This window comes from Papilio polytes, unplaced genomic scaffold (assembly GCF_000836215.1).
Source record: "Papilio polytes unplaced genomic scaffold, Ppol_1.0 DF822067.1, whole genome shotgun sequence".
Taxonomy (NCBI): domain Eukaryota; kingdom Metazoa; phylum Arthropoda; class Insecta; order Lepidoptera; family Papilionidae; genus Papilio; species Papilio polytes.
In genome coordinates, this window is record NW_013527137.1 from 9,264,757 (window position 1) to 9,279,878 (window position 15,122).

General features: G+C 34.3%; 1 protein-coding gene across 3 annotated transcripts in view; it reads left to right on the plus strand.

Moving 5' to 3' along the window:
• The window catches only part of LOC106107481 (fatty acyl-CoA reductase 1), a 26,067-nt gene extending 12,606 nt beyond the window's left edge, over positions 1-13,461 (plus strand). For 2 of the 3 annotated variants that reach the window (XM_013288348.1, XM_013288349.1), the window contains exons 2-12: positions 5,043-5,380; positions 7,449-7,565; positions 7,978-8,100; positions 8,510-8,635; positions 9,181-9,334; positions 9,706-9,807; positions 10,497-10,689; positions 11,179-11,285; positions 11,669-11,801; positions 12,109-12,366; positions 12,727-13,461. In XM_013288348.1, coding sequence (XP_013143802.1) covers positions 5,261-5,380; positions 7,449-7,565; positions 7,978-8,100; positions 8,510-8,635; positions 9,181-9,334; positions 9,706-9,807; positions 10,497-10,689; positions 11,179-11,285; positions 11,669-11,801; positions 12,109-12,366; positions 12,727-12,877 — 1,584 coding nt within the window. In that variant the 5' untranslated portion in view covers positions 5,043-5,260 and the 3' untranslated portion in view covers positions 12,878-13,461. Of the gene's footprint in view, positions 1-3,886; positions 4,246-5,042; positions 5,381-7,448; positions 7,566-7,977; positions 8,101-8,509; positions 8,636-9,180; positions 9,335-9,705; positions 9,808-10,496; positions 10,690-11,178; positions 11,286-11,668; positions 11,802-12,108; positions 12,367-12,726 lie in introns of those variants that run through there. The other variant, XM_013288347.1, reaches the window with a different exon arrangement.
• The last annotated feature ends 1,661 nt before the right edge of the window (positions 13,462-15,122 follow it).

Sequence of the window (15,122 nt, forward strand, 5' to 3'; positions counted from 1 at the left end):
ACCGGTTAGTGATCAACCAGCAGGTCGTTTTATTTCTCGATTGAAGCGATCTCCCGATCCAGGATGCGTTATTGAGACCGGCCGTAAATGATTAGCTAATCCAATCGACTAAAATTTCGATGTTCAGACAATTTTAATAACTAAATTACTCGGTGCTCGACTAAATTACTGTAGACCAAACTGAGAGTATTCGACTGTTGTCCCTTCTTTATTCTGTTTTTACCTTATTTTAAATAGCACAATAATGAATCACATGCGTAGACTTTGTTAACTTATTGTCACTGTCAATATCGAGGACATCACTATTTCATTATTTTCGTCGTAAGTTGTAAATTCCGATTTTAAGAGTGTTTTTCTTCTTTTTGTAACAAGTAAATAAACTTACTTAAATAAACCATAATTCTAGGACATTTGAAAGTACTCGCAAGTAGTCATTGTGTTTGCCGTACCGTTTCGTTCACCTCATTTAGTGCCTCTAGCGGATCACGTACGAAAGAATGGTACAGACCTCTTTGGAGATATGGGACAACGCGCAAGAACTTTCACCGCAAGGTCGTTACGTTGTCGCATTCTATAAACATTTTGATACTTCTATATTTTTAAACATGAAGCAAATACTAGAATAATTAAAAATACAAACTCTAAGATATAGGAAATTTACCATATTTATAGTTACAGTTAAAAAGTATCCACAATTTATCCTAGTACTTCTAAGTATATAAAATACATTAGCGCAAATAACTCGAACGGTTACGAGCTCAAAATGATTCATGTGATTCGCATTGCGTCTGACAATTTTACTCTCGTCTTTACTTTCACCGCTCTCGCTCGTTACGTAGGTCAGGGTCGGCTGTCGTCGCAAGAGGGCGCCCAGGTCAACGGATACGTCCGGATATGCCACCGGATATTAATGATTTAATGGATAGCATTATATCGTGATCGCCAGATTCATAATGCACACGATGCACACATGTAGAATATACCAATATACCAGTTCCACTATTTCTTCCCATCCTTTCCTCTTAAGAAAACGGTGGAAAGGGAAATAAACTGAACAGTCGAACTCTACAGTCAGGCGCCTGTTGAGTTAACTGAACAGTTCCACTGATACCGTCGGAACTGAGCGTATGTAGCGGCATGCAGGCGAGTAGTCATTATTTTGACGTTAGTAATAAGTTTATTAAAAACTAGCTGTTGCTCGCGACTTCGCCCACGTGAAATTAAAATATAACCTATGTTACTCACAGATAAATTACCTAGCTCACGGTGAAAGAACTTTAAAAATCTGGCCAGTAGTATTTGAATTATGCATACAAAAATCCAACAATACAAATCTTTCCTCTTTATAATATTAGTATATGGTAGAGGTCTCACGATAGGTTTCATAATTTTTTAATTCTCTTGCGGAAGTATTGTTAGTAATAAATACTGAACACACCCATTTCAAACAAATATTACATATTAAAGAAATATGTTTACTTTACGTTTTGACAAGTCAGTTTACATATTTCGAGGAGTTTATTTTAACTCCACTCCATCCGTAGTCCCAAACTTACATGTAAATATTATTTTTTACTAAGAGCAAACAAGGTATCACCTTGGACTATGTGTTTTGTTCTTGTTAATGTAAATACAAATTATTTTGTATATCCCTCTCTATGATCCTAAACCGCTAGACCGATTTTTACAAATTTCCGTCACACTTTCATAACTTTATCGCGAATAGTTCGCACGAATTGGAATATAATTAGGTACCAGCTAGGTATTATAAAGTGATTGCCTTCATTTGAAGTTCACTATTTACACCCACTGCAGAGAAGAACCTGATTCAATCGAACCATGTAATACTTCTATCGAACCAGAGGTACAGTCGGAGAGACTGGCGGTGGTCCACCTTAAAATCTACAATCGTTTGACCATTTTGAAACGAGAAGCGGAACAAAAATCAGTACAACGCAGCTTATAAATGTGTGTGCACGAAAAAAGTCGGATACATGGCTAGTTTATTATTATTATTCCGTCGTTTACAACCCTTTGTAATCTCATTAGTTAATTGTAAGAAGAGGCGGAGTTTGTCTCGTTGTAATAAACAAGGCAATTTTTTATGAAGTGGAACACCTCGAAATTTCGCAACTGTACCTACAGGTGAATCACACTAGGTTTAAATTTAGGGCAATTTATATAAACAAATTAACAAATTTGAACAAACAAGATTACGAGCGCTCTGCCACACCTTACACTATCTACTGATAAGGTCTTGATAACGATTTTGACTACGCGAATTTATCTTACATTAAACTTATTTAAAATGCCTACAAATTAATTACATTTATGTAATTTATTATAATCAAGATAAGGTTTAAAAAACTCTCAGTGTCAATAAACGGCGGCGTCTAAAATAATTTTGTGCACGTGATGATTTATTCCATTATTTCGTCGTTTTTTTTTAATTCTGTAAGGAAAACCGATTAAATTGTACAACATAGCCGACCAACACAGTTGGTCGAGGTAATCATATCAAGGTACGTAATCCCGAGCCACGACAAATGGGATTTGCTCGCGGTTCATGACACTCTGCTATCTGCGACCTATTTATAGTTCATCTTGTTGCCTAGCCGCAGTCTAGACTGTCGCGTATGATCTAAACTTTGAACAATTAGGCCCAACGAGGAAGACGACAGTTTTGACGAAACATAAATTACATAAGACTGATTTAAAATTATTTTAATTCTCATTATAGAATTATTTCTTTCCCATTTCGATATAGATTAGGCTTGGTCTCTTGACATATCTAGTATCATCATAAATAGAAAACAAATGGAATGTACTCATTTATGAGTTACATAATCTTGAATAATAATATTTTATGTACTATTATCTCCACATACGTACTTATTACATACTAGCTTCCGCCCTCGACTCCGTTCGCGTGGAATAAAAAAAAGTAATTGCTTTTGTGTTCATCTAGACTATCCTCTACATTTATGCCAAATGACAATGAGATCCATTCAGCTGTTTAGCCAACAAACTCTAACATCCATCCATCTGAACTTTCGCATTTGTAATATTAGTGAAAAGATTCTAATCGCTTGTTACTTTAAAACCTTTTGTTTCCATTGTCATAAAACTTATACATGTTGTCTCAATTTGTTAGTTAGTAGTAGCATAGTTTTTGCACATAGTTTCGACCGTGAAAACCCACGATAACATTCCACTGCACGAGGTATTCGCAAGTACAAAGAGTTTAAATTAATTAGATCAAGCGTATAGCGTCTTATAAACTATTTTATAAACTGAACTCTTATAAAATATTTAGTCATTGAACTCTCTAAATTATTTAAAAACCCCTTAATTTGTTCTTCTTTGTTAATTTACCCTAAGTTGATTAACCTTTTTGTTATCGTTGCGAAGTAAACGTGATTTAAATATTGTGTTTGCCTACACCTTATCATCTACACTATTAAAATGTTATTATTAGAAATGAAATAAAAGCACTCAAAGTCTAGTAAGAATGAGGCTAATTTAATTTAATTCAATTTAGCTAACTATTTGGAATTACTGGAAGCTGAAACCATTAAAACAGTCGAATTAATGACGTAATCTTTTAAGAACAGGCTGGCAAATTACGTTAAACATAAGAAAAGTTTCGAAAATCTGTATGGATGGATGGAACGTATTTAGTCTGGATGAGGATGAAATTTGATACAGATTTAGAATAATGTCTAGAAGAACGTTTTAATATTCCATACGTACGGATTCGCGGCCGATAGCTAGTTGTTTAAAAAGCCCAGTATAATTTTGAAGAACTTACAAAATACTCTTTTATATTTTCTGATATTTACGGAAAAAGTAAAAAATGTCACTCACATGACAGGTTGCGTAAGTATGTGTGTCAGACGAGATTATTTTTATCAACGATTTATATTGATAGCTCGATTTACCCCGACTCCGTTTATCGATTCTAGGGACTTGTGATAGTAGTGCACAAATCGCAATGTATATTAAATTTAATATATTAAACTTGCAATGGACCGAGGTTACCCGATATTCATTGTAACTGACATTGAAAGAGTTTTAAACATTGTGGCGAGATTTTACGCTTAAAAGTTGAAGAAACATTTGATTGGCGATTTTTTTCCATTTTCTTGTTAATTTGTTAGAGGCCGAATAAAAGGTACTCGAGTTTTAAGTGATAAGAATCATGCACCTCTGTATTGAAGGTTAACGTACTGTGGTTTAATTGAGGTTAGTTTTTAATATTACATTTCTCTTTGATTTATAATTCAGGTAAATAAAACACTGAGTAAACTAAAGCCAAATATCAATTTCTATATTTTGCAGGAATATAATGTCAAAGGTTAAAAAAACAAACGTCTACCACTATTTCAGATACAACCTTTTTTCTTAAGAATCCGTGCTATCCTGATAATATAAGTCCTGAAAATCACTGCTGAGGGTTTCAAGCGCCTACGAAGCTAGGGCTGATTAGGCCATAGTCAACAATGCTATCCTAATGGGGGCAGATTGACTTCACACATATCTTCAAATTACTTCTACATGTTTTCCTTTATTGTAAAAACTTCTAATAAGTGTATATTGTATGATAATCCAAATACATTTTGATAAATGGCAGGATTCGCACCCAGGAACTGAAGGTTACAAATGAAGTGCTCAATCGTTTAACTACCGACGCTCCTTACTCATTTAAGGTTATACAACCTCCTCATGTGAGACAACAATTTGTTATAAAAGCTGAAATTCAATGTTGTAACGTTTATTTTCGAAATTTTGGTCAGTCGCCATCACATCTTTAAAGCATTTAACCCACGTACTGTTAATTTCGTCGATAATCAACAACTCTCACTTTGACATATTTAAAATTTTCTATAATAACTATGATTATTTTTACCAATAATAATGAATGTAAATGACAATGAAATCGGTGATAATTGACTTGATGTATGATAAACAATAAATCCTCAACACTAAGAATTGGAATATGCGATTAAAAATAATAATAAAAATATTTACCCTTGTTACAGATGATTCCTAGACGCAATGCGGAAGTGAAATCTAGCTAGCTAACTGATGAAGTGATAGATAAACTAATCAAAGAACTAGAATATCCTTCCAAAAGGACAACAAAGATAAAACACGCACATGCGTTATAAGTCAGAGAGATTTGAAATCAGTTTGATGCCTTCTGCAATTCCGACTCGGAGAGGCGTTTGAATATTTTTGACAGTTACGCGGGACAAAGATGGCGTCGTGTTTCTCCGGCAGCCATTTTGGGCCTGGCAGCCAAGAATACATTCCAGTAGCTGAGTTTTATGCAGACAAGTCTGTTTTTGTTACTGGCGGTACAGGCTTTATGGGAAAGGTGAGTTAATAATTAGTTATTAATTAAAAAAGCGATAGCAAACAAACGATGACCTTTACTGAACTTTGACTTTGACCATCTAAGATTCACAATTTTGAATAGGTTCGAAAACAATGTAATCTATCAACGCTTTAGCGTATTTTTATTTTTTAATTGTTTAAATGATTTATACTTACAATTTTATTTTATATTTAATTAACACGGAATATTTAATTAACATTTAAGTTTTTTTTTAATTCTCGTAAAATACATTATAACTTTACGTCCTTCTACAAGCTTGTAATAGCATTGATCATACAATATTTAAATTAAAATCGTAACTTTCCTATCTTTTTAAGGTAATGACTAAAGTTGTTTAATAATTCTGCAACCGTGACACACATAAAAGTAGTTTTTTTTTTATGTTTGACAGCGATACCTAAAGTTTTATTTTTAATTTCTATATATTTATACCAAAGGATTTTTTACAAAATATCATTATATTTTGACTCGTTAATTTCAACTCCATTGTTTTGGCAATGTAAAGCAACTTTTCGTTATAAATGTTTTTTGTGATAAATCAAAATCACCGAGCGTAACTTTTTCATTATTTGTCGTTAAAATGTTCATTAAACATTCCTTTTCATTGTTTACAAAAGCTAATTTCAAAAACCAAAATACCCGACTGCTTAACCCTTGACTTGAAAACATCAGTAAAAACGATTTTAAGGGCAAGAAGACTGTATCCGCATCCAAAAGACCAACTTTTCTTCTTTTGCGTAGTCAACGAAAAAACAGCACAGCATATATCCGTGAGAGTTAATGTATCTAACGGCCAAAAGTTAATAAAATTAATAATATTAATATTATAATTTGATAATTTTCCATTACATACATACATATTGAATCGTCCTCCTTGTTTTTGTATTTGAAGACGTTTTAAAAAAAATACTTTTGTGTTACTAAAGGATCTGTAAACGAGATTGTCAATACATACAGCGAAAATATTGCCATGTATACTCAGATTATTCTAAAGTTTTTTATACCGCGTTTATTTTTAAGGATGTTTGACTTCAGTAAGATTTGTATCTCGTTTCTGACGTTGTTAAAAAGAATATAATTGCATTAGATAAGATCTTATAATATAAAGCTAGTTTTCGCTCGCGACTCCGTCCGAGTAATTAAAAAAAACAAAACTGAGTCGCCTATGTGTTCTTCCAGACAATCCTCTACGAACTAACTAACATCCATCCATCCATCCATCCATCCATCCATCTAAACTTTCGTATTTATAATGTAGTAAGATTAGTAAGAAGTATGAAAGTAACTAAAATAGTAAGATAAGAGACTACGTAAAGCAATTTTTTAAAATCGGTTTTCCTTATATTTGTCATATTTTTTTGCAAAAAAGACAAAGCGATGTAATGTGAAGATTTTCCTCAATTATAACTGTTTTTCTAATTAATTGACAACAATCAATTATAAGATAGTAATAAATGAAATAAATAATATATTAGTATAATGTGTGAATCTGCACGTTCATTAATTTTACAAATAATGTATCATTATGTGGTAATTTAAAAAAGAAATATGGCGGATGGTAAATGAATGCTTGAAGGATTTTTTGTTTGTAATCTTTTGTTATCTAATTGTTTTTAAACCATCAGTTGTAAAAACAAATTCAATGACATCATAAAATAAATCTATTGACTACCTCAGAAAACCAAATCCATAAAAATATTATAATTAATTTTCATTTTTTTAACTATTGAAATAACTCAATAATTGCTGTATCTAATTAAAAATATTAGACACTAGTTTTCGCCTGCGACTCTGCCGCGCGAAATTAAAAAAAAATAGGTAGCCTATGTGGTCTTCCGGACTATTCTCTACATCTACGCCAAATTTCCTCAAGATCCGTTCAGGCGTTTAGGCTACAAACTCTAACAAACATCTATTCATCCATCTAAACTTTCGCGTTTATAATATTAGCAAGATTTGGGAATTAGGTGTTATTCAATATTGGCCTTATTTCTAACGCTAACTGTTTTAAGAACGTCTATTTAACATTATTCTAAAACATTTTCAGGTGCTTGTCGAGAAGTTATTGAGGAGTTGTCCAAAAATTAAGAAGATTTACCTCCTGATGCGGCCTAAACGTGGACAAGATGTCGCCTCCCGTCTCACCGAACTCACACAGTCACCTGTAAGTTATTTTTTGTATTGTATTCTAACTAAAAAAAAATCTACCAATAATCTTTCCATTTACGACATCATATTCCTATAATTAGATTTTTCAAAATAAATAAACATTAAGAGCCTGTCTTACCAAATTGTTATTTGTCTGATAACAATCCAACTTGTAAAATATGTGATGAAAAGATCGGATTTTGTTCCCTTATCTCACAGTTGCGACATTTTTAAGTTATCTGAGACTCTATCAGCCAGTGGTGGGACAGGCCCTAAATATTCTATTTCAATAACTACATCGTAAGATGCATTGTTATACCTTTACACTTAAAATAGTATAATTTGAAATATAGGCGGTAGTTGAACATACACAGGATCCAAGTTATTTTCCAATCAGCTATATTTAACTAAAACAATTGTAACCGCAGTTATTTGAAACATTGAGGAAGGAACGGCCACAGGAGCTGAACAAGATCGTACCGATTGTTGGTGATATTACAGAACCAGAACTCGGCATCAGTCCCGCAGACCAGGCTATGCTATGTCAGAAGGTAAGCAGAATTAAGAACAAAGATTACGATTTCGTTTAACTAGCTTTTGATCTCGATTTCACACGCGTGAAATTATAATAAAAAAACAATAAAAAAAGCCTATGTATAATAACTTCTTAATAGTGAAAGCATTTGTTAAATCTGCCCAGTATTTTTTGAGTTATTTCAATACATAGAAAAAATACAAAACGGTTTTCTTTTTAATATTAGTATCGATACAATTAGCGACTAAATCTAAATACTTTTAAGCATAGAAAATATTGTTAAGAGATTGGGATTTTGTTCCTTACCCTTTCGGTGGTGTTCTTTTACATCTTTGTAAATATATTTTGATTCTTTGATGTTAATTACTTAATAAGTAAAAGAAATAAATAAGTAGGTATCTTGTATTATTGTTTTTTGTTTCCAGGTGTCGGTTGTGTTCCACTCGGCGGCGACAGTGAAATTCGACGAGAAACTGAAGCTGTCCGTTACAATCAACATGCTGGGAACACAGCAGCTAGTGCAGCTCTGCCACCGCATGCTGGGACTGGAGGTGAGACACACATATAACAAGAGGGAAGAGAAAACGAACCCAAAAATTTATTCTAGACAAAAGCATCTTATCTGTAGGATACGATTTTGTTTAGGTCAGTTAAAGAGCAGTTGTTTGTGCATTGTTCGATAACTTATCCATAGTTTTCAACAATGAATACATGTTGATTTATTTTTATTTAAGAACTAGCTGTTCCCATGTGTCTTCATCCGCATGCAATTATAAAAACTTTATTTTATTGTTTACATTTATCAAATCCTCAATTGCAAATGTCTAAATTACCGTTACTATCATAACCTTGCTTCCTCGATGTTGGCAGCTCGTAGTGTATGGTCCCTCTCTCACATGAAGGTTTTTTCCTTTTTGTTTACTGCCTAAGTTTAAGAGTGAAAATATTAACTAAAGCGTGTCATAAGTGTAGGGCTTTTTATTAAAGACATAATTATTCAAAAATATGCTGTGATTGCTGACATCCTATGCCACGAATTAGTGTATTTACGCTTTTTTATATTAGTAAAGATTTTATATAAAATTTTGTCCTTCAGGCTCTGGTTCACGTATCAACGGCGTACTGCAACTGCGAGCGGGAGCAGGTAGAAGAGACGGTGTACGCGCCGCCCGCGCTCCCCGAGCACGTCGTCACACTTGTACAAACTCTGCCTGACGATCTGGTTGATAGGATCACACCGGATTTAGTAGGTGGGTAAACAAGCGTTTGATAACTCGCGGCATATAGAAGAAAGGCATACCTTTGTTTTTTCAAATCAAAGACTAAAAAATAAACAAATATGTGAGACTTGTCGTTCTAGGAATCAATTTAATGACATTTACATTACATATTAAGGGCCTGCCTTACTAAATTGTAACAACAATAACAATCCACCGTGTAAAATATGTGATGGAAATATCGGATTTTGTTCCCTAATTCAGATAAGGGAACATAGAAATATAGTGACGTCATTTTTTAAACTATCTGTGATTATCAGCCAGTGGTGGGACAGGCCCTTAAACTTTTTCTGTTTAACGAATTATGTAACTTTTTAAACAATTTTCCTTTTTTGTATTTCCAGGAGACAGGCCTAACACGTACACATTCACAAAGGCTCTCGCAGAAGATATGCTTATAAAGGAATGCGGTAACTTACCCGTCGCTATTGTGAGACCATCCATAGGTGAGTTATTTTCTTCACCTTTCTACACATGAGTAGAGTTACATCTCTAGATAAATAAATAAATAAATAAATAGGACTTATTGCCACAAAAAAACTACACATGAAATTATACATGCAACCCTAGAGCTAGTAAAAAAATTGACAAAAAGTGACAAACTCAGCTAAGGCAGGGACAGCAAGGCTGTTTCTGCGCTGGTTTTCATCTGGCCCCTTCATACACAAGTATGGTGACTTAACCTAGATAGAATTAAAAAAAATAAAGAGATACTATAGAGATGTCATAAGAGATGTAACTTTTTTCGTCAGATATCTTTAAGTGTTAGTAATAGCAATTGTTACATCAATAGCCTGTCTTAAAAGTGAAAGTATCATGCTCACAGAATGTTATAAACATGTGAAAGCGGTATTTGTATTTCTATGTGCCGTCTAATGGCTAAAGCAAACGATACACGATCGTATTTTTTGTCAAATTTATTTGATCAACATTTTCATGAAACATCTGACGTGACGTGACATCATTGTAATGGATGATGCCCGATTTCAGGGTCAAAAACTTGATAGTTTCAATCAGAAAAGAGTTGATAGAATGAAGATAATTTTTTAATAGTTATAAATATTTGCCCAATCATTTAACCTTTAAGATCTTATCTTTCTGTGATCTGTGTCAGTTATGTTTTATTTTTGTACAGTGCTATCTTCAGTCCGAGAGCCGGTAAAGGGTTGGGTGGACAATTGGAATGGCCCCAATGGTATCATCGCAGCCGTGGGCAAGGGCATCTTCCGCACGATGCTGGGCACGGGCGGCCGCGTCGCCGACCTCGTGCCCGTCGACACAGTCATCAACCTCATGATAGTCTGCGCATGGAGGACGCACTTTAAACGGTTAAATTAATTTTTAAATATGTTGTTAGATGCTTCGCTCAACAATCGCTTCATCAGAATACTACTCTTTTATGCCCCTGTATCGTATTTGGACAGAAACACCGGCGTCTGCGTTTGCAGTGTAACTTATTCCAAATCGTATGTAGACGGAAAGATGATTCCAAAGATTTGTTCAATCACGAGAGAGTCTTGACAAGATTGTTAAAGCAGTTGAGGATTTTAAGTTTTTGTAATTGCAGATAAAGATGGCCCATATCTTACTTATTACTAATTTTACTATTATTATAAACGCGAAAGTTTAGATGGATGGCTAGATGTTTGTTAAAGTTTGTAGCCTAAACGGCTCAACGGATCTTGACGAAATTTGGCATAGATATAGAAAACATAGGTTACTTACTTTTGTTTTTAAATACCACGTGGACGGAGTCGCAGGCGAAAGCTAGTATTGAAGTATAATAATGTAATAATGTGTGTGTTGTGCGTGGTCAGAGGCGAGGGCGTGGTGGTGTACAACTGCTGCACGGGCCAGCAGAACCCCATCACGTGGCAGCGCTTCGTCAAGACCAGCTTCAAGTATATGAGAAAACACCCATTTAGTGAGTTTACAACATTCTACTAAAACAAATGCATTCAGAGTCATTCAGTCAGTAACTAATTATATGTTAAAGCATTAATGTAACTACATTCTTCTAAATCTACAGTTATTACTGTCTGGAGCAGAAAATCTGGATATTCAGATCAGAAGTACATTTTACATTTCTTAACTATTGCGCATTTTAAATAGTTGATTCTTCAATGCCTTAAAACAAGAGATTCTAATTATTAATGGTGTATGAGAAATCTTTATTAAAGGACAGCTGAAGCAAGAATTAATGGACTATATTCCCGACAGAATATATTTTCACATAGTTCTAATCGTTTTGTGGTCCAGTTTTTTTGTGTAGTTTGTTGTTTTTATTGATAATTTCTGTGTTTGCAGGTGAGGTGGTGTGGTACCCCGGCGGCGACATCACGGGCAACCGCGTGAAGCACGGCGCGCTGTCGCTGCTGCAGCACCGCCTGCCCGCGCACCTCATGGACCTCGTCTCCCGCGCCACCGGCAACAAGCCCATGTACGTACGACACATATGCCAGTACTGGCACGTTTGCATGCCATGGAGTGGTACTATTACTGCAAAATGAATAATTTTGCAATCAATCAATCAATTTCACACTGATATAAAGAGGAAAACATTGTTTTATTGTAATAAATAGGCTCAAAATCTACTGGGCCGATTTTTTTTTCTTGAGCGTTAGAAAATTTTTCTGTGAGTAACATAGGCCATATTTTACAATGTTTTTTTTTTAAATTCCACCCGGACGGAGTCGCGAGCGAAAGCTAGTATTAGACAAAAGACGATAGTGTGTGAATATTTGCAGGATGGTCCGCGTGCAGAACAAGCTGGAGAAGGCGTCGGCGTGCCTGGAGTACTTCACGACGCGCCAGTGGGCGTTCGCGGACGACAACGTGCAGGCGCTGTGCGGCGCGCTGGCCGCCGACGACCGCGCCACCTTCGACTTCGACGTCACCAACATCGACTGGGACGCCTACATCGAGTCCTACGTCCTCGGCATCCGGAGGTTCCTCTTCAAGGAGAGCCCCGACACCCTGCCCAAGTCGCGCTCCCTGCTCCGGAGGTAAACCATTCGCATAGAATTGATGTAAAGTTTTCGAATTCATACTTAACTAATATTATAAAAGCGAAAGCTTAGATGGATGGATGGATGTTTGCTAGAGTTTGCAGCCTTAACAGCTGAACGGATTTCGATGAAATTTGATATAGTAGATGATCTTCTGGAAGAACGCATTGGCTACTCGCTTTTGATTTGTTCCACGCAGACGGAGTCGCGGGCGAAAGTTAGAATATTTTATAAGTTACCTATGCCCATAGATTGAATGATGCAATGTCCGTATACTCGATTCTTTTTCTTCTCAGACGAAGATTTGGTGTCGTCGTAGGTAGAGTAATATGTAAACAGTGTGATTTAATTGGGCAGGTTACATATAGTGCACGTCGTGACTCAAGTGGCGACGGTGCTGTTCCTGTGGAGATTCCTGTTCAGCCGCTCGGCCGCGCTGCGCCACATGTGGCGTCTCGTGGTGGAATACTTAACGCGCGCGGCGCGCCTACTGGTCGCCATCGCTTGATGCTGCGCTTTCGGACTATGAAAGCGCGCATCGCCGATAGCGCCCTCTATCATTTAGGAATATGCTTCCGTATTCGCTGCGACAAAGTACCTTAATTTCACGCTGACGTTTGTTACAAAATGGCGGCCGGACAAAAACCCGCGAAAGTTAACACCAATAGATATTAATAAGATAACGGCAAATAAATCGGTTTAGGGATATTTTTCTCTTATTGTAAGCTTCATATGAGCTGTTGAATTTTTGCTTCCACGAAAACGATGCGATGAGACTTATATTAACCTAAAAAATAAATGTTATTTGTGACAGTATGAAAGGTTTTTTTAGGTAGCGAATTTTGACTTCTCGAGCGCTAGATGATAGTTCTGTTATGACGTTGGTTAAAAGTTAATTCCGAATGATTTTGTACCTATATTTCAGCTCAATAAGTATTTTCAAATATAGTCAAACCTTGTTATTGCATAGTTATAATTATACAATAGTGTATCGCTACTGATTTAAATAAATATCGTTGTAATTACATTAATAAAATTACAATCAATAGATACATGTTTGCATGAATCAGATTCAATTTTATTTATTTATTTTCTGAGAAATTACAATATTAGTTATTTTTGGAATTAAAAATCGTCAATTTATCTCAAAATAATTGTTTTAGTAGTACTATCGACTTTAGCATAATTTCTACATACCTATAACTAATACTTCAATCTAAAATTATTAATAACTTTCGAGTTGTTTGATTTTTAACAGTAATAGTAAAAACTTTAGATAAAAAATTATTTATTTCTATTATACAATTTTAGACGTTACTCCATTTTTACTATTTATTTTTAGTTAAAAAATGTTTTTTTACAAATTCTCCATTATTATATTTAAAATAAATGTGAAAGCTCAAAAATATGGAAAAACTAGCCGATAAATAATTAAGTCGGAATTGATTAACAATGTAGATTTATGTTATTTCAAATATTAGGAATATTCATTACAAATGATTGTTATGGAATGTCAGAAAGTGTTGATAGATATTTTTAACATCTTTATTGAAATTAAAAAACGGAGAGACTTTGCCTCTGCAAGAAATGTTACATACAAAACTTTTTTACTTATTTCCGAATTTTTATTGGTATTTTACAAAACGATACTTTCAAATATCCGTATTTATGTCTAATTTTGATTATCCCGAGATATTTAATTTTTAATTTTGTAACCTAACCTCAATTCTTTAAAAAAACAATTGTGAAAGAAAGAAAAAGTCATTCTGTTAATTGTCTATTTACTATTAGGTTTTTTACATGACATGTGACGTAAAACCTAACGGTTTTTATAAATCCAATTGTTAAAGTTATGTTTCCTGTTATGTATTCTGCTAAGAATTGATATTAACATCAAATAAAAATATTGATTGATTAATATTAAATGTAACGCTAGCTTCGAAATGATTAAACAAATTGTCGTGTTTAGGGAAAGTCCTATAAAGTAAGTGAATAAAACGCGCTATTGTTAGAAAAGAAACGGTTGTCGTTCAGTAAAATTGGCTCTGAACTGTAAACGAAATGCGCTACAATTTTTAAAACTTCGCTTCCATAGATGTCACCGATCGTTCATCAATGGCGACATTTGTAGTTTGACGAGGAAAATTTCGTAACGAATGAATTCAGACACTATTAGAAATTATGATTTGTCTGGACAGATTGTAAATTGGAGTCATTCACGATCGATCGGTAACATTAACATTTTTGAATAGACATTTTAGTACCATATTGCATTTCATGCTTCCTTAGTAATGTTAGAGTATTTATTATTCATTTTTTTACAACTGTCATTATTTACACGTTTCTTTATTATACGCTAGATGTAAATTTTTAATCGTGATGCGAATACATCAAGGATATTGTGAGAATTAAATTAATTCGTATTACGCTGATAGTCTTCCTTAGCGGACTTTGATGTATGGAAAACGTGCTGGCTTTATCCATTCTTATAATAAATTAATTTTATTTAATTGAACAATTTATCTTTCAAATGTACAACTTTATCTGCTACAAGCAATGTTTACATGATCCATGTTTCCGGGAATTTTCATTGCTGTAGGTACAAATGTGGTCTCTGTTCTTCATTGGCGAGTGAAAGAGATGTCAATATAAATATCGGCAGTGGTAATTCCCGGTTTTATGTAAGTTATACTTGTTAAGTATTGCCTAAGTTTATACGACACGTTGTTTAAGTGTTAGCATTTCTCTTTAAC